A 19234-nucleotide genomic window follows, 5' to 3' on the forward strand; every position below is an offset into this window, starting at 1 on the left:
CCCCATCGTCGCTGTTGCTGCTGGGACGCTGTCAAAGGCGTCTCCATCGAAGCACCTCCAGCGTCGGAAGGTAAGACCAATTCATTTGTTGTGGTTCCATGGTGGATAATCTCGGAAATAACGAAAGCACGGAGAGTTGTACGGACTCGGTTATCAGCTGTCTGCCTCGAGAAGGAATGGAATTCGACTCCGAACAGGACGCTCACGAATTCTACACTCAGTATGGATGGAAGACTGGATTCAGTATCCGAAGAGAGTACGGGAATAGATCGAGGAAGACTGACCAGATAACGTCTAGAAAATTCACTTGTTCTAAGGAGGGGTTTCGAGGCCCCGACAAACGGCAGGAAAAGGTAAGGCACCCGAAGAGTCCTCGTCCTGAGACCAGGACTGGTTGCCTTGCGCACATGACCATTAAGCTCAGCAAGACGAATGGAAAATATCTGATCTGCAGCTTCGAAGCTGAACACAATCATCCTCTCCACATCCCTTCGTGTTCTTACTTGATACGGTCGAATCCGAAAATTTCGGAAGCACAGGGCTCGGAGGTTCTTTTAGCTAATGATTACAGCTTATGCAAGCAAGACCACAGGAATCACCTTTCCACTAAACGACAGTGAGACATGAAGTATGGAGAAGCTGGAAGCTTACTTAAGTACTTCCAAACTCAGTTGATGGAAAATCCTTCGTTCTATTATGCAGTGCAATTAGATGCAGATGAAAAGATAGCTAATGTTTTTTGGACAGATCCGAGAATGATAATTAATTATTGTCATTTTGGTGATGTTGTCTCATTTGAAACAAAGTTTCGGAGCAACAAAGAACTCCGTCCCTTTGCATCATTTGTGGGTTTTAATCATCATAGAGAGACCATCGTGTTTGGAGCAGCACTTTTGTATGATGAAACTACAGCGTCTTTCCAGTGGTTGTTTGAGACTTTCCTTGAGGCAATGTCAGGCAAGAAACCCAAAACCATGTTCACCAATCAGGATGATGCCATATCAAAAGCAGTCTCTCTAGTTATGCCAGAAACATACCATCAGTTTTGTATTTCACACATGAAACAAAATGCAGGTAAAAATCTTAGTCAGTTGTTTAAAGGTGACTGTGATTTTAAGAAAGAATTCAAAGCTTGTATCAGTCAATATGAGGAAGTGAACGAGTTCCTACATGCATGGGATGCAATGCTTGATAAGTATAGCATTCATGACAACAGTTGGTTGCAAAAAATATTTGAAGTGAAAGAGAAATGGGCCAGACCATACATAAAGTACAGCTTTTCAGCTGGAATTAGGAGTTCAAATTTGAGTGAGAGTTTGAACTCTAGCTTGAGAAACTATCTCAAGTCTGATATGGACTTGGTGCAGTTTTTTAGGCATTTTGAACGGGTGTTTAATGATAATTGGTATAAGGAATTGGAGTCCGAATACAATTCTAGGGAAAAGCTGCCGAAGTTTAAGATTAAGGCTCCCATGCTGATGCAAACTGCAGTAATTTACACCAATAATATTTTTCAGTTGTTCCAGTCTGAGTATGAGGAATTCCAATCGGCTTACATCACATACCGCAACGAGAGCGGCCCAACTCATGAATACTTGGTTGCAATTTGTGATCAACCCACAGTGTACAAAGTCATTGGGGACCCTTTGGAGCAAAGTGTGTCATGTACCTGCAGGAAGTTTGAGACACATGGATACTTATGTAGCCATGCTGTGAAAGTTCTTGATGCTATGGACATCAAGTACCTGCCAAGCAAGTATATCTCAAGACGATGGTCAAAGGATGCATGGGATGAGAGCATGAAGGACCAAGATGGTAAGAATATCCAACTTACCACAAAGATGAAAGCTTCAATGCATTATCGATACTTGTGCCCCAAGTATGTTAGGCTTGTTGCTCGAGCATCAGAATGCGAGGAAGCTTATAAGTTTTTGGACAAATGTTCAGCTGACTTGAGCATGAAAGTTGAAGAAATCATACAAAAGGGAAAAGACATAAACGAAGCTGCTTTTGAGACTCGTGATCCTTTATCTTTGTCAACTTCATACCAAAAGGATGAATCAGTAAAAGATTTTAAGAGTTCAGACATTATAAGAGCAAAAGGCCTTAAAAACTAAAAAGAACCCCAACTCAAAACTACTTGACCAGATAAATGATGGATCAAATCCTTCTCCTTTGACTGGGCACACTTTATTGCAGGTAACACACAACAAGGGTAAAATAACTTTCACTTACATTGAGCTTTTATATCATGTGTAATATTTAATATATGTGAAACAGGGCGTGGGGAGACCTTCAGATATGCCTTCAATAGGACTCATCATCCATTATCCAGCATATCAGACATCAGCTGGTGTATGTTGCAATATTTCAGACACAAAGAAATAAGTAGCTCTCCATAATCCTTGGATAATAAAATTTTACCTTTGATATCCATAGGCCATTGGTTATCCAGATTCATCAGCATGGATGAACTCTGGAGTAGTTCAGCAGAGGGGCAGTCCTATGTTGACACAGTTTTTTGGGGTATTTTTCTCGACTTGCTAACTTTACACATGTTCAACTCTTTTTGATGAATCACATGCTAAATTTAACTGGTATTTTTACCAACTTTTGCTTGCGGTGTGTCGATCTGCTAACAGGGATCAACTGTTTGTTCCTCGTTTCAAAGTTCTCAAGCACTAGATACGACACATTGCACTCAGGTAAGATAATTAATCTGTAGATAATGATGATACTTGATGCTTGAATAATTGGTTTTAATTTTTTTAACTTTTGTTGTCAGGCACAGAGTTTTGAGAACAAACAATAGTCTGCGATTTGATATTGTTGAGCCTAGGTGATTGAAAATGGGTATGTAATAATAGGTCCAGTATACAATGTTTCTTTCTGTGAATATCGTATGAGCATTGATTATACCTACACGTAGGAAATTTGAATTAAATGTATACATATGATTTGCACTTCCCACCCAAGTGCAACCAATAGTCTGCCTGTTCAAAATAAACTTCCCTGTAAATGAAAGGAATAGTTAACTTAAGATTTAGTTTGTCAATCAGAGTATGTTTTGGCTAAAATTACCTCGTTGAAGGCCCTCAATGCTTGTTTTGGCATATGTACTACGTTTCAAGAAGAGTTTGCTATGTCCAAAAGCCCTCTGCTTTGTTCTCAGCATGACAGAGTGCATGGAGCTGGTTGCTGTGCCTCTTTGGGATTCCTGCAGGCTTATCCTCACCAAGGACATCGATGCTTCTGACCCTTTGCCTCCATGTTGGGCCTCATCAAGGTATTCGTTAGCGTGTCTCTTCTTTTTCTTCTTCACTTCTTTGTGTTGTAGGTTTTGTTCATGTTTGTGATAACTTCATGACTTTATGAAAATTGAAAACTACTATGCTTTCAATTTGATATTTTATTTCTTACAAATTTTTAGTTCTATTCACTTTGTTGTAGCAGAACAATTGTTGCAGGATGGGTATGCTGTGGAACAGTGGCTTCAGATTGCTGATTTACGTAGTTGAGCTGGCAGCCATGATGGTTATCCCTCATACTGTTGCATATGTGATAATTGAAGGTCATTCTGCTCTTTTGATACTCTTTCCACCAAATTTCTTCTTTTTTTAATTATCATGTTTCAGTGTGTGCAAATTTTGGTTTCTGAAAAATTGTACCCAAATTTGTCATTTAGTATAATACTTTTCTTGTATGCGTTCATGAACCCAAGGTCTTCAATTTTGAATAATATCATCCGTACCGGACGGTACATATTGGTTCGTCAGCAGACCGGTACATGGACTGCCCACTACCGGGTGGTATATATATATATATATATATATATATATATATATATATATATATATATATACCGCTTGGTATACAGTATCGTACCGTACCAAGCGAATCTCGAAACTCCAGTACGGTATGATATTTCAATCCTTGCATGAAACCTATCAACTAAGGCATGAACTAGAACATTCTTTCATAGTCACACTGGCATAATATAGTCTGCTACCTGTTGATAACTAGTTTCCTTAATTCCATTAGTTGTCACTGTTTTTTGGTGCTAAAAATATGTCAAGAAGTTTTCACCAGAAGAGTTTTTATGAGAATTTGGAAGTATCAACAAGTGGCTAGCTATTTTATTTAGACAATTTTCTTGAGATTTGTTTTTTAATTGGTAAATATTTAAAATACTGATATCTGTGATGTAATCCGTAAGCTTAGAGGTTACATGATTGTCCTAGGTTTAAGAGGGGTTAGGATCAGATACTAAAGAATGGAATGTATAATGATCTGATATTTGGACAATCTGTATTGTTCTTCTAAGAATTTTTACAAGTGAAGAATCGATCAAATCCAAGCTGCTTTAGGGCTCTTCATACCTTAGCTTAGTTAGAAAATCGAGGGAAGTGGATGAAGCCATGAGTACACAATCAGATCTGAACCAAGAGCCGGCTTTTCAGAGTGAATTTGTAGTGGAAACAGCAAAAAGTAGCTGGAGTATGTTGAAAATATAGTGAGTTCATAAGTCACAACTAAGAGAATGTAACAAAAGTTGGGAGAAAATATAGAAGTTGTGATGTGGGTATGACTTTTTTGTTGGCAATGGTGAGTTCTTTTATATTTTACCCCTTATTACCAACTGTGGCTTTTAAAATTACATTCATCAACTTTTATGATCACATTTACCCTTTGAATTTGTTGAATTTGATTTGTTTACCGCACAAGTGGTTTGTTATTTCCTTATAAAATAATTTAGCTAGTACAGGAGAAATCATCACGATATGCTTTGCAATTCTTTTATTATATCCCATAGAAATTGGAATGGCCAAGAGAGAGATTCAGTATGTGTATGCTAAGAATGCTTAGTGAATAAATCCTTGCACAAAAATCTTGGAAATTTTTTTAACTGATATGATTAACTGATTTCAGTGTAATGTTCAAATGAAATGGTTCTCAAATGGACCGTGTAATTGATGAATCAAATACATGAATTCGGAAATCAACAATTCTTATTTTGTTAAACAGTTGTTTTAGCTTCGCTTTTAGTTAAATGACATGACATAGGAAACTATATTGTGATGGTTGGCATGCTGTAGAGTTGTAATGTTGGACATTGCCATCTTTTAATTCTTACCCGAATGGATGACCTATATTATATTTTATATATTAAGGATTTGTGCATGCATGTTCTTGATACATGATACAAGTTTACACAACATTATTTACTCTAAATTTTACCCATAATGCCTTAGTAATAGAAGAATTTCTGATAATTTACCTGAGGGACAATTTGTTGATACCTTATGAAATTAGGGACAGTCTTATAGAATTTGTTAATTGTTACTGTAACGATTGTCCATAATGCCCAAAATATTAGTTTTTAGATGCCACATAAAACATTCACTTGCTTAATGGTTTGAAGGATCGACACAAATTTAAGAATCTTTTGAAAGATAGTAACGATTTAGTATCATTTGTTAGAGTTGTAAACGAAACCATAATAACAGATGCCAAATTGACGACTAGCTGATTATGCTGTAACTAATTTCATTATTCAGTCCCAATTCAATAGACATTTTTCAGACCTGATTTATTTGGTATGTTGCTGTATAAAAAGTTGTTTCTGCAAGAAACTATGTTTATTGTAGAAATTAAGTGTTTATGACCTTTTTTTGCATAAGCTATTTACTTTTGATCTAACGGAAAAATTAACTTTGGCCAAATGTATCACACATATGTTACCATTATTCTGGAAACAAGATTCTTAAATTGACTGGTTAAATAGTATGAAAAATTATGAATTTATGGGAATACAATTCTTGTCTTAAATAGGTCAAGCATATTATGGAGAACCCTTGACATGGGGGGATGTAAACACTTGGTTGTCGTCATGATGGCAAAGGAGCCTGTTGGTGACGAGTCATTACAAAAAGATTTATGCATGCACTGGTGACAACTCACTGCTTCTTTTCCATGCATGGTGATGGGTAAAAAGATCTGTAGTTTGCTGCAACCCCAACTTGAAAAAGCCCTGCAGAAACAAGATCAAGCAGCAACTCAGTCGTCATTTACAAGAGATGATCTGTACAATAACACAGGTGCAGTGCAGCTTAAGCAAATCCAGCCAGAAGTTTATTGCTTTCTGAATGCTTTAGACACAAACTCTATCCATACTTCAGAATAATTACCATAAGTTCTTCCTTTGCCTTTTTCTTTTCCTGCTTTGCATAAGCACAAGTTTCTTCGAATAGTAGTGAACAATGAGAGGGGAAAAAAGTTGACAATAATCAGAAAAGACTGCCAAAGTTTCATGCATACTTATTCTTAACTTCCAACGCAGGGATGGAGTACTTGAGGTTTGAACAGGAAGAACAGAAGGTATTTAATACCTGCACTCAGACCTGCAACCGGCATTGCTTATATTTACTTTCTCCTTTTCCTTTTTCCCTTTTCACTTTCTCTTTAGGGTTTCATTTATGCCTTTTCTCAGGCTCTATACCTGTTTCTTGCAGCATCTGATTTGCTTCATGCGACAGTTTGGAACCTTAAATACATTTATATATACACACACACATTGCTCCATCCACTCCAAGTTGCGTGTCTCCATCTCATCTATGGCAGCATTGCCAGGGGCCTCAATGCTGAAGCTGTACTATGGGAAGCCCATGCTACCAGATGTGTCCAGGGTGCTTGCATGCCTCTACGAGAAGGACGTCAAGTTCGAGCTCATCGACATGTATGAAGGCCAGCACATGCCTTATGAATTCCTCAGCCTTCAGGTAAGCAAATGAACCTTTATGCTCCTCTGAGAACATCAAATTGCTTGGAGTACGAAGCTGTTGTTTGTAGACATGTATTCGTCAAGCCAACAGAAGTTTTGGTGGCTCCAATGCACTTCCATGGAACTTTATCTGCCTCAGTTCTTGAATGTGGTTTCAGGCCTTTACAAGAGCACCTGTCACTGTGGTGGAAGATGGAAGCACTTTCACACTAGGTAATGCACTCTTTCATGAAACTCACAGTAGTCTATATTCAACTTATGGATTGTCAACATTTTCTCCTTTCTCAATCTCCCATGTAACCACAGATTATGCATGCCTGCCTAGAAGAAACCTTACATCCACATTGCAGTAGTTTTATAAAAAATAACACAAAAAAGGAGCTAATGTGTTTTTTCTTTTGTTAGAGATTAAACACTTGGACTTGGAACAAATTTAATACTGTTATTATGGTTCAATTTCATTTGTTCCCTTTGAACTATGTTAAATTAGCCCTCACCACGAATCTGAAATCATCGATTTTGGTTTGGGAACTATCTATTCTGGTTCTACCAAATTTGAAACCAAATCGGCTCCAGACAATTCTGGTTCTAGTTCTTAATTTGTTGGTTCTGGTTTGAACCATTAGTTTCAATTGGTAATCTAAATAAATAGATAAATTATTCTACTAAGATCCAAACTCAAAATTGAACCGTATGGCTTTGGTTCCAGGTCAGTTCGGAATCGTCGAACCATTGATCTGGTTCGGTTTCAGTTCGAATTGAATTGAGGTGAAGGATAATTTACCCCACGTATCATTGGTGAACTTTTATTTACCTTATTATTTCATCCATACACAAAATTTAACATTGGAAGTGTATTTATATATACTCGACCATTTGATCTGGTGGTGTGTATCTGACTTCGATTCTAATAGGTTTAGGCTTCAAACCTTTGCTTCGATTCTAACAGGTGTCTTTGGCCTCATCTGATCATTTGTGTTGCAGAATCCAGAGCATTATGCCGCTACATCTCTGAGAAGTATGCTGACCGCGGGAACAGTTATCTCCTGGGAAGCGACATCCTTGAGAGAGCCTCCATCGAGCAATGGCTGAAGCTGGAGGAACACAACTTCCATCCTCCAAGCTGGGAACTCGTCTTCCACCTTGCATTTGCTACGCCCATGGTGGATCCCGACCCGGATCTGATCACCAGGAGCGAGCAGAGGCTGGCGAGCGTTCTCGATGTGTACGACCAACGGCTGAGCGAGAACGAGTTCCTGGCCGGCGACAAGTTCACTCTCGCTGACCTCTCCCACCTCCCCAACTCACACTACCTCGCCACTTCCCGACAGTGGTGCCATCTATTCGATGTGAGGAAGAATGTGCGAAGGTGGTGGGAGTCGATCTCAAAGCGGCGTTCGTGGACCAACGTGGTTGAGATACTGACCGAGGTTGAAGTCTTGAAGGAGCAGATCACCGCCGGAGAAGAAAACACCACCGCTCTTCACCTTCTGCCTTTTACGTCTCATCGAACCCCACCTTCCACGACTGGCTACGTTCTACCAGCTCAAGTAACTCAGTCGATCGAAGTGGTTCCTTATTCGCCACCTCAGTCCCAACCAGAATCTACTCTATCTCCCCCTCAAACAACACCACAAGCTTCAGTTGGTGAGTTGCTTCACTGCCGGCCACCGATCGAGTAGCTCAAACTACTACTGATGTAAAGTTCACTTACGTCTCAGGTGGAACGACTCCAACACCAGCAGATGCTTCCCAGTCTTCACAACAAAATTTGAAGACTTCCAAAGAAGATGCGAGTTCTTCTTCGTACATGGTAATACTTGCTGGTTCAATTGGGTGGATGGATAGAACTTTGTTCATGCCTTGTCTGCCACTGAACAGGTCTCGACGCCAGCTCAAACTACTGTTGATGAGAAGTCAACTGCGCAAGAATCAAATCTTTCCCGTATTAAGAGCCCTCAACCTAGTCAGGAGATCACATCATCAGCAAGTGCTCCATTAGCTACGTCTACTACAGAGACTTCGAAGGGATCTGCTCCTTCTGTCTCCGACAGCGGAAGATCAACGCCAGTGGATGATTCAATGCCTCGGCAGCAATCGTCTCCTACCACCTCTGAAGTAAGATCTACTACTTCCTGGAACGTAAGGTATTCTAATGGATTACACTTGCTACTCGTGTGACACCTGCCATTGGACAGGCTTCCAACTTGAGGACTGCTGAAGGAGTTGCTCCTTCGATGTCCAGTGGACCAACTCCAACAGCAGCGGATGCTTCCCAGACATCACAACGACCTCCTGGTCGTGTCGATCAGGTCACCATTTCGAGCACTCAACCAAATCACGTTGGAGCGGTGAATACTCCTACTCCATCATCAGCCACTGCGTCTGTCCAAGCTTATATTGGACAAACTTCAATGGGACCAACCCCTCCTCTAACCCAAAACACAACTCCTGTAAAGCCTTCATCACAACCAAATCAAGTAGAATCGGTAACTACATATGTGGATACTCCATTAGCTACATCTCCTACCCAACCTTCTATTGGACAAAATATAGAAATTTCAAAAGGACCAACTCCTTTAACCCAAACAACAACTCCAACATCAGCAGATAAGCCTTTATCACAGCCAAACCAGGTTGATGCAATACCGACATCTCTTACCCAGGCTTCTATAGAAATTTCAAAAGGATCAACCCCTCTGTCCCAAAGCACAACTCCAACACCAGTAGAGACTTCAAAGCCTTCATCACAACCAAATCAAGTTGAAGCAGTAACTAAATCTCCTACCCAGGCTTCTATTGGACAAGCTTCAGAAGTTTCAAAAGGATCAACCCCTCTATCCCAAAGCACAACTCCAACACCAGCAGAGACTTCAAAGCCTTCATCACAACCAAATCAGGTTGAAGTGGTAACTACATCTCATTCCCAGGCTTCTATTGGACAAACTTTTGAAATTTCAAAAGGATCAACCCCTCTATCCCAAAGCACAACTCCAATACCAGTAGAGACTTCAAAGCCTTCATCGCAACCAAATCAGGTTGAAGCAGTAACTACATCTCCTACCCAAGCTTCTATTGGACAAGCTTTAGAAGTTTCAAAAGGATCAACCCCTTTATCCCAAAGCGCAACTCCAACACCAGTAGAGACTTCAAAGCCTTCTTCGCAACCAAATCAGGTTGAAGCAGTAACTACATCTCCTACTCAAGCTTCTATTGGACAAGCTTCAAAAGTTTCAAAAGGTTCAACCTATCTATCCCAAAGAACAACTCCAACACCAGCAGATACTTTGAAGCCTTCATCGCAACCAAATCAGGTTGAAGCAATAACTACATCTCCTACCCAGGCTTCTATTGGACAAGCTTCAGAAGTTTCAAAAGGATCAACCCCTCTATCCCAAAGCGCAACTCCAACACCAGCAGAGACTTCAAAGCCTTCATCGAAACGAAATCAGGTTGAAGCAGTAACTACATCTCCTACCCAGGCTTCTATTGGACAAGCTTCAGAAGTTTCAAAAGGATCAACCCCTACATCTCCTACCCAGGCTTCTATTGGACAAACTTCAGAAGTTTCAAAAGGATCAACCCCTCTATCCAAAAGCGGAACTCCAACACCAGCAGAGACTTCAAAGCCTTCATCGAAACCAAATCAGGTTGAAGCAGTAACTACATCTCCTACCCAGGCTTCTATTGGACAAGCTTCAGAAGTTTCAAAAGGATCATCCCCTTTATCCCAAAGCGCAACTCCAACACCAGCAGAGACTTCAAAGCCTTCATCGCAACCAAATCAGGTTGAAGTAGTAACTACATCTCCTACCCAGGCTTCTATTGGACAAGCTTCAGAAGTTTCAAAAGGATCAACCCCTCTATCCCAAAGCGCAACTCCAACACTAGCAGAGACTTCAAAGCCTTCATCGCAACCAAATCAGGTTGAAGCAGTAACTACATCTCCTACCCAGGCTTCTATTGGACAAGCTTCAGAAGTTTCAAAAGGATCAACCCCTCTATCCCAAAGCGCAACTCCAACACCAGCAGAGACTTCAAAGCCTTCATCGCAACCAAATCAGGTTGAAGCAGTAACTACATCTCCTACCCAGGCTTCTATTGGACAAGCTTCAGAAGTTTCAAAAGGATCAACCCCTACATCTCCTACCCAGGCTTCTATTGGACAAACTTCAGAAGTTTCAAAAGGATCAACCCCTCTATCCCAAAGCGCAACTCCAACACCAGCAGAGACTTCAAAGCCTTCATCGCAACCAAATCAGGTTGAAGCAGTAACTACAACTCCTACCCAGGCTTCTATTGGACAAGCTTCAGAAGTTTCAAAAGGATCAACCCCTCTATCCCAAAGCGCAACTCCAACACCAACAGAGACTTCAAAGCCTTCATCGCAACCAAATCAGGTTGAAGCAGTAACTACATCTCCTACCCAGGCTTTTATTGGACAAGCTTCAGAAGTTTCAAAAGGATCAACCCCTCTATCCCAAAGCGCAACTCCAACACCAGCAGAGACTTCAAAGCCTTCATCGCAACCAAATCAGGTTGAAGCAGTAACTACATCTCCTACCCAGGCTTCTATTGGACAAGCTTCAGAAGTTTCAAAAGGATCAACCCCTACATCTCCTACCCAGGCTTCTATTGGACAAACTTCAGAAGTTTCAAAAGGATCAACCCCTCTATCCCAAAGCGCAACTCCAACACCAGCAGAGACTTCAAAGCCTTCATCGCAACCAAATCAGGTTGAAGCAGTAACTACATCTCCTACCCAGGCTTCTATTGGACAAGCTTCAAAAGTTTCAAAAGGATCAACCCCTACATCTCCTACCCAGGCTTCTATTGGACAAACTTCAGAAGTTTCAAAAGGATCAACCCCTCTATCCCAAAGCACAACTCCAACACCAGCAAATACTTCGAAGCCTTCATCGCAACCGAATCAGGTTGAAGCAGTAACTACATCTCCTACGCAGGCTTCTATTGGACAAACTTCAGAAGTTCTAAAAGGATCAACCGCTTTGTCCCGAAGCACAACTCCAACACCCGCAGATACTTCAAAGCCTTCAGCGCAACCAAATCAGGTTGAAGCAGTAACTACGTCTCCTACCCAGGCTTCTACTGGACAAGTTTCAGAAATTTTGAAAGGATCAATTCCTTTATCCCAAAGCACAACTCAAATACCAACAGATACTTCAAAGCCTTCATCGCAACCAAATCAGGTGGTTGAAGCAGTAATTGCATCTCCTACTCAGGCTTCTATTGGACAAACTTCAAAAATTTTAAAAGGATCAACCCCTTTATCCCGAAGCACAACTCCAACACCAGCAGATACTTCAAAGTCTTCATCACAACTAAATCAGGTTGAAGCAATAACTACATCTCCTACCCAGGCTTCTATTGGACAAACAATAGAAATTTCAAAAGGATCAACCCCTCTATCCCAAAGCACAACTACAACACCAACAGATACTTCAAAGCCTTCATCGCAACCAAATCAGGTTGAAGCAATAACTACATCTCCTTCCCAGGCTTCTATTGGACAAGCTCCACCTAAAGAAGAATCCAATAAAGATCAAACCAGCAATCAAGCTACACTTGACACAAAGTCTGCTGCACAAGAAGTAAGTCCCAACAATTATTTGGAATCAACTTACATTTCTACATGCTCAATAACTTGCTTCTCTTACCAGCCTTTTACAGGACTGACGTCTACTAGGAAGACTTCCAACGAATCTGCTTCTCCATCCAGCAGAACTACACCATCTGCAGATGTTTCTTCTAACCCTACAACACAACCACCTACCCTCAATCTTGCCACCAATCAAGCAACTCAAACTAATACAGATGTAAATTATACTTCTTATGTAGGATATATTATTAATCATTCAAGCAATCAATTAGATTAGGCTGGATGATCAAACCTTTGTTCTTCCTTTGCGAACAGGTACCCACTTCAGGGATTTCCAAAGCACCAGCTTCTCCTGATGCTTCCATGCCTTGGCCACAGCTACCGCCAGCCAATCAAGCAACAGGAACCACTGTTGATGACAAGTCTACTACTCAAGAAGAAAAAGCTAGTAGCAACACACCAAGCACCCAACCAAAACCGGCTACATCAACAGGTGCTCAACAATCTACTCCTGACAAGGCCCAGCAAGATCCTCAAATAGTCGCAACAGAGGCATTTCGACAAGCAGATAGTCCTCAAACAGTTTCTTCTACCCCATCGAAAGGTGAACAAGCTTCAACTCGAACACCTCAACAAGAACAGCATGACTCATCAACTAGTCAACAAGTACCTAAAAATACTCAGTCAGCCCAACAAGAAGACACAAAAGACCAGCCAATAATTAGTCAACCAGAATCAAACACTCCTACTGTTTCTGGATCAATTGATTCTACAAAACCACAAACAGATTCTACCAGTGGATCAGAAAAGAAGTCAAGTTCTACTCAGTAGATGCTAATGATTCCAAGTCCACAAGCATGTGCTGTTAAATAAATCCAAGAACACCTACAGTTTATTATTATCATAAGCTCTGTATCATTAGTTTGTTATACTGTAGATTTCAGCAGCTTCTCTCGATCAGAGATCTACCATGTATTGAGTACCAATCTATTGAACAAAGCATAATGCTTAGGGTGTTAAATCCTTGAGGAACACCATAAACCATGGTCTTTAATGGTAGGGTAGACGATTTAGAATTATATTTACAATATGTTAACTATAAATGCACAAGACAAGCACAGTGCTCCCATGAAGATTACCATTTCCTAAAACAAAGGCTATCTTCTAATCAGTGCTAAAGCTTCCATCTGAGCCAACTTGGTGTTAGTCTAATCTCTTGGCTCAATCTAAGATTTGTACTCACCTTAACTATGTCAGTAATTAAAGAGACTACACAGAATATGCGAGTACTTCCTGTAAATATTACTTAGGTCTTTGATAATGAGAAGGAAGACAACATGATAGAGAACAGTAAGAGATACAGGTATATAATGGACAAATGATGCATGAATAACAATTTTATGAGATTATTATAATATGTAAATTGAACAGCTTCATTTATTAGTATGATGCCAAATGGGACTTACACAGAACACATGTAAGGGACTAGAGATGTATGTGAGGAAACTGTAGAGTATGCAATCAAGATGCTTTAGCTTCGGTCTGCAGTAAATGAAGGAGAGATGAATGCACTCAGTTGTAGATGTTTTAACAGTATAACTCAGATCCTCCGCGACTTTAGTGCTTCGAAGCGGGCAGTTAAAGCTTCATAATCAGGCAACTTTGGATGAACATGAGTACCTGAGTTTTTCTTTGATGACTCTTGGTGACTATCAGCATATGATTCTTCAGAATGAACCTGTTGCGAAGGCAACACAGGAGGAGGCCTACTTGGTGGGCGATGACTCTCCAGAGGAGGTGAATCCATCTCAAGTTCTTCATCGGTATCCGATTCGAGTCCATCTGAATCATCAAACTTTATGTCTGAATGTGCAGTATGTGTTGTGCAGCTGTTCCTCCTCAGTATTCTTTTCTCATCCAGGTTGACAGTATCCATGCTGTCATCATCCATATTGTTTGAACAATTGAAACTCTGTGAATTGAAAAACTTTCCTGGGGGCTTGACTTCATTTTCCGAAAGATCATTTGTTCCATATGGTTGACAAGAACTGAGAGACTGTCTCTGCAGTCTCTCTGGCTGATTAAATTTGTTGAGATTGCATATCAAGGTGTCCATTTGCGTTGGCTGATCAAATGAATGAGAATTCTGATTGGCAAGATGAGCTGCAGCTTGTGCAGCCTGAATTGCTTTCTCTGCAGACTCTGCAGCAGCTTGAGCAGCCGACATGGGATCATTGAATTGCAAAATAGAACCTTCTCTGTTGTTGTTAGGCCTATGAAAAAAAGCAGCATAAAAATAAGTTTAAGAAGCATTTATCAATTGGTTAAAACAGAAGGAGAGATGAAACCTGATGTAAGGTTCGTTTGGTTGTATGTCATGTAGTGGCAATGTAGGTTTAGCAGGGAAGCTTGCACCACTAGTGAAGGTGCATGGTCCTTCCTGTAAATTAAAAATAGATATTCATATAATTTTGTCAATTCACTATGCAATCGTAAGCAAGTACACATGCAGAGGCGCAAACACACACACACACAGCTTTTGCAACATACTAAAGCTTCCTCTGGAGGTTTGAGAAGCTCCTGCTCAGACTCTGCCGCATCCCACGTAACCCGATACTCCTTTGCTATTTCCTTGAGGACTTTCAGCTTAATTTCACCAGTTGGCTTCCTGACTGATAACTTCTCAATAAGCTACAAATAGAGAACGTGTAAGAACTTGATACTTGTTAAAAATATATTATAGATGCATGCAAAAGGAAGTATAAGAATAAATCAAACAATTAGAAGATTCAGTGTTGCAGCAGGGGGCATTATATTGTTTTTAATTCCCCACCTTTCCAGCTGGGTGGCATGTGCTATGTATTGGCACTATATCAGCGCGAGCTTGAATGATATGGTATATTGAATTATAGAATCATAGATATTAGAAATATTTGTGATCGGACAGTATTTGTGTACATGCACGTATACATTCACAATAATACACTAATGTGTAGTACATAGAAACATATGTCGACATATGCATGTGAAAAAATCAGCCTGCCTTCAAATTAGACCAGCACAGACTCATGAGTGGGAAGCTTCATTTGAGGTTCATGATTTAGCCATCTCATTTTCACGTACAACTAAAAATTCATCAACCCATCACAAAAATATTAGGGCGGAAATGTGAAGCTACTCTAACATGCAACTCAGTGAAATAGCTATACCAGCCTCCTGATACTTTTCATAAATCTGCCCCCTTTTATATATTTTGCACTTTCCAGGACAGTCATCTCTATAGAGTTGCTCCGACAAATTAGATGGGCAAGTTGGATGAATAAAAAAAAGAAATCAGCACTAATGACAGCATGGCATTCTTTTACACTTAGGCTTGTCAACAGATGGGATATTGTACCTACCTCTTCCATATTAAAGAACAATGTCGGCGAACACTAGTATGTTATAAAAACAAACAACTGACAGCAGAGAAAAAAATGTTATGTAAAAAATACAATAATCACCAATGGGTCTTGGGAGAATAAAAGTGGTTACCATGCAGTTTACACCAGACTCAGGTCGTAGATCTGTTGCAGCAGATACAAAATCTTTTCCATATTTCTTTTCAAACATATGAACAATTCTGCTAAGTTCCGGAATTTCTGAGCACCTTGGTGAAGCATATATCAAGCTTGAAATACCTTCTTTCAAATCTGGTGGGCAAATCCTAAAATAACGAAAAGAATTAGAATAACTTCTATATAGTTTGTTGACTAAAAGCAAATTGAACAAACCTTTGTTTTGCAATGATAGGAAGGCGAGCCACTAATAGCTCACAGAAAAGTTCAATGATCTCATTGGCTGCCATAACATTTTGTTCTCTAATAACATGCTCAACCTACAATAATATTGATGAATCAGTATAGCATAACAAGAAACTGTTGCTTAAATTTGTATTGCAGTTACTTTTATGATCTCTGATTAGGCATTAAAAAAAATCTGAAAAATACTTCACCAGATTCTGACTTAAATAATATATGACAAGAAACTCAAAGGCAGAATTTTTTAAAAAAAAATTTGTTGTTACAAATATTTTAAATTTAAGTCATTATAGCTCTACCAAAACCCATAAAAAAAGATTTCGTAATTTTAATTTGTCTAGTGATAATGCCTCAACAATGCTCACTGACAGAAAAATATCCCTGTTGCCAACACCTAGCACTTGAGACCAGTTGCATATGTGACTAGTTCATCCAACCAACACCTAGCATGGTCACTACATTAAGAACTTAGCGAAAATTCAAAATGAGATGCATGCAATGCGATGATTTATAAGGCATTTACCAAGTTTTAAATACCAGATTCAGATGAATTAGCACAAGGATGAGTCAACAGAGAAAGCTTAGGCAAGAAGAAAGCGAATGCTAAATAATTTTGAAAAAACGATGACACTTGCAAATATAAATGACAAGTCAACAGCTACACTGTAGAAAATGAAAATCAAGTATAACCTGGTATCCAGAATAGCAAATTCAGCATAATGTTGCATTCAAAAAAGAGCTTCTGGTATGAAAAATCTTTTACTGATGAACATACAAAATTTCAGAAAGAACATATATATTTCATAAATATATATTTTATGATTAAGGATAAAGAAGCACTAATTTGAAAAAAGATAACAGATAATGCTTCAAGAAGTAAAAAAGAAATATGTTATATTGATCAGACTCAAACCGGACAGATACTTCAAGGTATATAAAATATGTCCAAAGACATAATATATTGCTTAAATAGAATAGAAACAATTATTCTACAAACGGGGTTGTATGTTTCAAGAGGAAGAACTTTGACATTTGAAGATTCCACTGCATTTAATAAGACCTAATACAAAGCATAATGCTGGAGATTAATGTAAATCCACCTAGAGAGACTAATAAGCAAGTCATCTTCAAAAAGATGTTGATATTGGCACCATCATTAGATGTTCATGAAAAATAACCACAAGAATCAATAAGTAGCACAGTTAACAAAAAATAAAGTCCAGTGAGGTCATGCATTTGTTAACAAAAAATAAAGTCCATTGAGGTCGTGCATTTGTTGCTGGAATACTTTGTCTGGATCAAAGTTGAAGCAATAACAGAAGACACTTGACAACCCAAACCTAAATTGCTGCTTTGTAAAAAGCCAAAACCTAGACATGAAGCTTGGACCTAAATCATAGACACAAGTTATATGTAAAAGACCAAAAAGGCACAATAAGTAAAATTTGTGTGTTCCATCCATCTTTTCAAGAATGTTGAACTTTTTGTCCAATCAACTGCACAAAATATCTCTATAATTACTTCACTACATTTTAAATTAAGAACATATGACAACAGATGGAGATGCAGAAGCTGAAGAAACTTTTCGTTATAAACGACCAAAAAGGATTTTATAGCTTATTTTGACTTGATATTGCACTCAATAGAACCCAATGGCCATTGAGATGTTTGTGATTCCTATTTGTTGTCTGAAACATTTGTCTAGAACAAGTTCGATGTCATAACAGAGGACCTGTTGTTCTTGTTGTAGATGAAACCCATCCCATTCTTCCTTAACGAAACCTAACAAGCGAAGCAAAACCCCAAATCTTGGATCAATACGGCAGCCGCAAGATCCGGATCGTAATACTAACAAAAGAAGGAAACGAGATGGGGGATGGGAACGGAGGGTACGGACTCTGATGCGAGCGGTCTCGTCGCGGCCGGATTCGAGAAGCATGGCAACGTCGCGCCGCATCTGCCGCACCTGCGCCTCCCGCTTGTTCCGCAGCAGCTTTATCCGCGCCGTCGCCATCTTCGCCTCCGTCTTGCTGAAAGAGGATACAGAAATCCCCCAAACCGAAAGATGAGAGACCGACACACGACAAGCCCAGAAAGAAGAAAAAGATCTCCCGATCTTGCAAAGAAGAAGCGAGGAGATGGAGACGAGTCGACGAAGGAAGAGAACGGAAGACGCCGAACCATTTCGAGGAGTTGAAGCCGCGGCCGAGGATGGCGGATGCGCCCGCTCCCATCAGCTTCCGGACCGCTCGAACGGCCGACGGTTTGGCCTCCGAAGCCATTTCGATTGCAGTAGCAATAGCAGGCGGAGATGGAGTGAGCGTGTGAGAGAGAAAGAGAGGGCGGAGTGGGGAAGGAGGGCAGCGTTGTTAGAGGGGGCGGAGTTGCAACGGTAACCTGTTGATGGAGACTGGTGTTTGCTAGTGGTCATCCCTAGTGAAATCCGACTGTCAGCTTTTATTCTTATAAATCCCCAACATCGTAGCCCAATAAAATACCTACCTTTTTACTAGTCCATACCTTGTGGTGGGTCCCACTTAAATTACTCATCGTGGTAGTTCGCGAGGGACGGGTAGGGAAACAATATTGTTTGCCACTGCGTTTTCTGAATGAGTTGGTTCGGGTCACCGAAGGTGAGAAGTGAAGAAGGTGACTCGTGGAACGTTGGGGCCATGGAAGCGAAAATTTTAGTGGGGTAGCATCGACTCAAGCTACGGGCGGAGGACCGGAATCGTCCTTCATCATATTGACCCGCCGGGGACCGCATTGCTGTGGGGACCAGCGGGGGAATGGACGGCCAAGATCATTCGGAGCGGATGTCATGATTCATAGAAATGACATCACAGTAATCTTCTCAGATACAATGCACCATTAAGAGAGTGATTTCTTTTCATATGTAAATTTCAATTATGTAGTGATTAATGTATATTATTGCATAGTTGATAGGCTCGAATCAATATTTATACATTTTTTATATAGTAATTTTTTATTTTTTTAAAAAAATAATTTTTTTATTTTATATATTTATATAAA

At 39.9% G+C, this 19234-nt stretch overlaps 3 protein-coding genes across 8 annotated transcripts; 2 read left to right on the forward strand and 1 right to left on the reverse strand.

The window, feature by feature from the left end:
• The first annotated feature begins 623 nt into the window (after positions 1 to 623).
• On the forward strand, positions 624 to 2117 carry LOC103978706 (protein FAR1-RELATED SEQUENCE 5-like). The gene has a single exon (XM_009394599.3). The coding sequence runs from the start codon at positions 624 to 626 to the stop codon at positions 2115 to 2117; it is 1494 nt and encodes a 497-aa protein (XP_009392874.3).
• On the forward strand, positions 2059 to 13358 carry LOC135632501 (uncharacterized). 6 transcript variants are annotated; one of them, XM_065141117.1, is made up of 17 exons: positions 2059 to 2199; positions 2281 to 2355; positions 2440 to 2526; positions 2643 to 2705; positions 2786 to 2853; positions 3173 to 3286; positions 3451 to 3571; positions 5833 to 6098; positions 6341 to 6378; positions 6513 to 6779; positions 6940 to 6994; positions 7766 to 8428; positions 8503 to 8594; positions 8663 to 8899; positions 8980 to 12393; positions 12463 to 12618; positions 12717 to 13358. In XM_065141117.1, the coding sequence occupies exons 8-17, from the start codon at positions 5978 to 5980 to the stop codon at positions 13230 to 13232; spliced, it is 5559 nt and encodes a 1852-aa protein (XP_064997189.1). In that variant the 5' UTR covers positions 2059 to 2199; positions 2281 to 2355; positions 2440 to 2526; positions 2643 to 2705; positions 2786 to 2853; positions 3173 to 3286; positions 3451 to 3571; positions 5833 to 5977; the 3' UTR covers positions 13233 to 13358. The 6 variants fall into 6 exon arrangements, with proteins under 6 accessions (XP_064997189.1, XP_064997181.1, XP_064997205.1 ...); XM_065141109.1 differs by having other exon boundaries at positions 3454 to 3571; XM_065141133.1 differs by having other exon boundaries at positions 3454 to 3571; positions 6631 to 6779.
• Positions 12933 to 18592, reverse strand: LOC135632542 (uncharacterized). Its single transcript, XM_065141157.1, has 8 exons — positions 18383 to 18592; positions 18099 to 18231; positions 16175 to 16278; positions 15936 to 16107; positions 14952 to 15092; positions 14750 to 14841; positions 14082 to 14674; positions 12933 to 13071 (listed from the first exon to the last, which is right to left on the reverse strand). Exons 1-8 carry the CDS (start codon positions 18481 to 18483, stop codon positions 13061 to 13063), a joined length of 1347 nt encoding a protein of 448 aa, XP_064997229.1. The 5' UTR covers positions 18484 to 18592; the 3' UTR covers positions 12933 to 13060.
• Positions 18593 to 19234: the final 642 nt, after the last annotated feature.

The sequence above is a fragment of the Musa acuminata genome, chromosome BXJ1-3 (genome assembly GCF_036884655.1).
Source record: "Musa acuminata AAA Group cultivar baxijiao chromosome BXJ1-3, Cavendish_Baxijiao_AAA, whole genome shotgun sequence".
NCBI classification, from domain to species: domain Eukaryota; kingdom Viridiplantae; phylum Streptophyta; class Magnoliopsida; order Zingiberales; family Musaceae; genus Musa; species Musa acuminata.

Excerpts from the sequence above, each read along its gene's own strand:
- LOC135632542 (XM_065141157.1), bottom strand. The coding sequence starts at position 18,483 with ATGGCTTCGGAGGCCAAACCGTCGGCCGTTCGAGCGGTCCGGAAGCTG. Across the intron at positions 16,279-18,098 it reads ACGAGACCGCTCGCATCAGA|GTTGAGCATGTTATTAGAGA; the intron begins GTCCGTACCCTC and ends ATATTATTGTAG. Across the intron at positions 16,108-16,174 it reads CCTATCATTGCAAAACAAAG|GATTTGCCCACCAGATTTGA; the intron begins GTTTGTTCAATT and ends TCGTTATTTTAG.
- LOC135632501 (XM_065141117.1), top strand. The coding sequence starts at position 5,978 with ATGGTGATGGGTAAAAAGATCTGTAGTTTGCTGCAACCCCAACTTGAA. Across the intron at positions 8,429-8,502 it reads AACACCACAAGCTTCAGTTG|GTGGAACGACTCCAACACCA; the intron begins GTGAGTTGCTTC and ends CTTACGTCTCAG. Across the intron at positions 12,619-12,716 it reads CAACTCAAACTAATACAGAT|GTACCCACTTCAGGGATTTC; the intron begins GTAAATTATACT and ends CTTTGCGAACAG.
- LOC103978706 (XM_009394599.3), top strand. The coding sequence starts at position 624 with ATGAAGTATGGAGAAGCTGGAAGCTTACTTAAGTACTTCCAAACTCAG.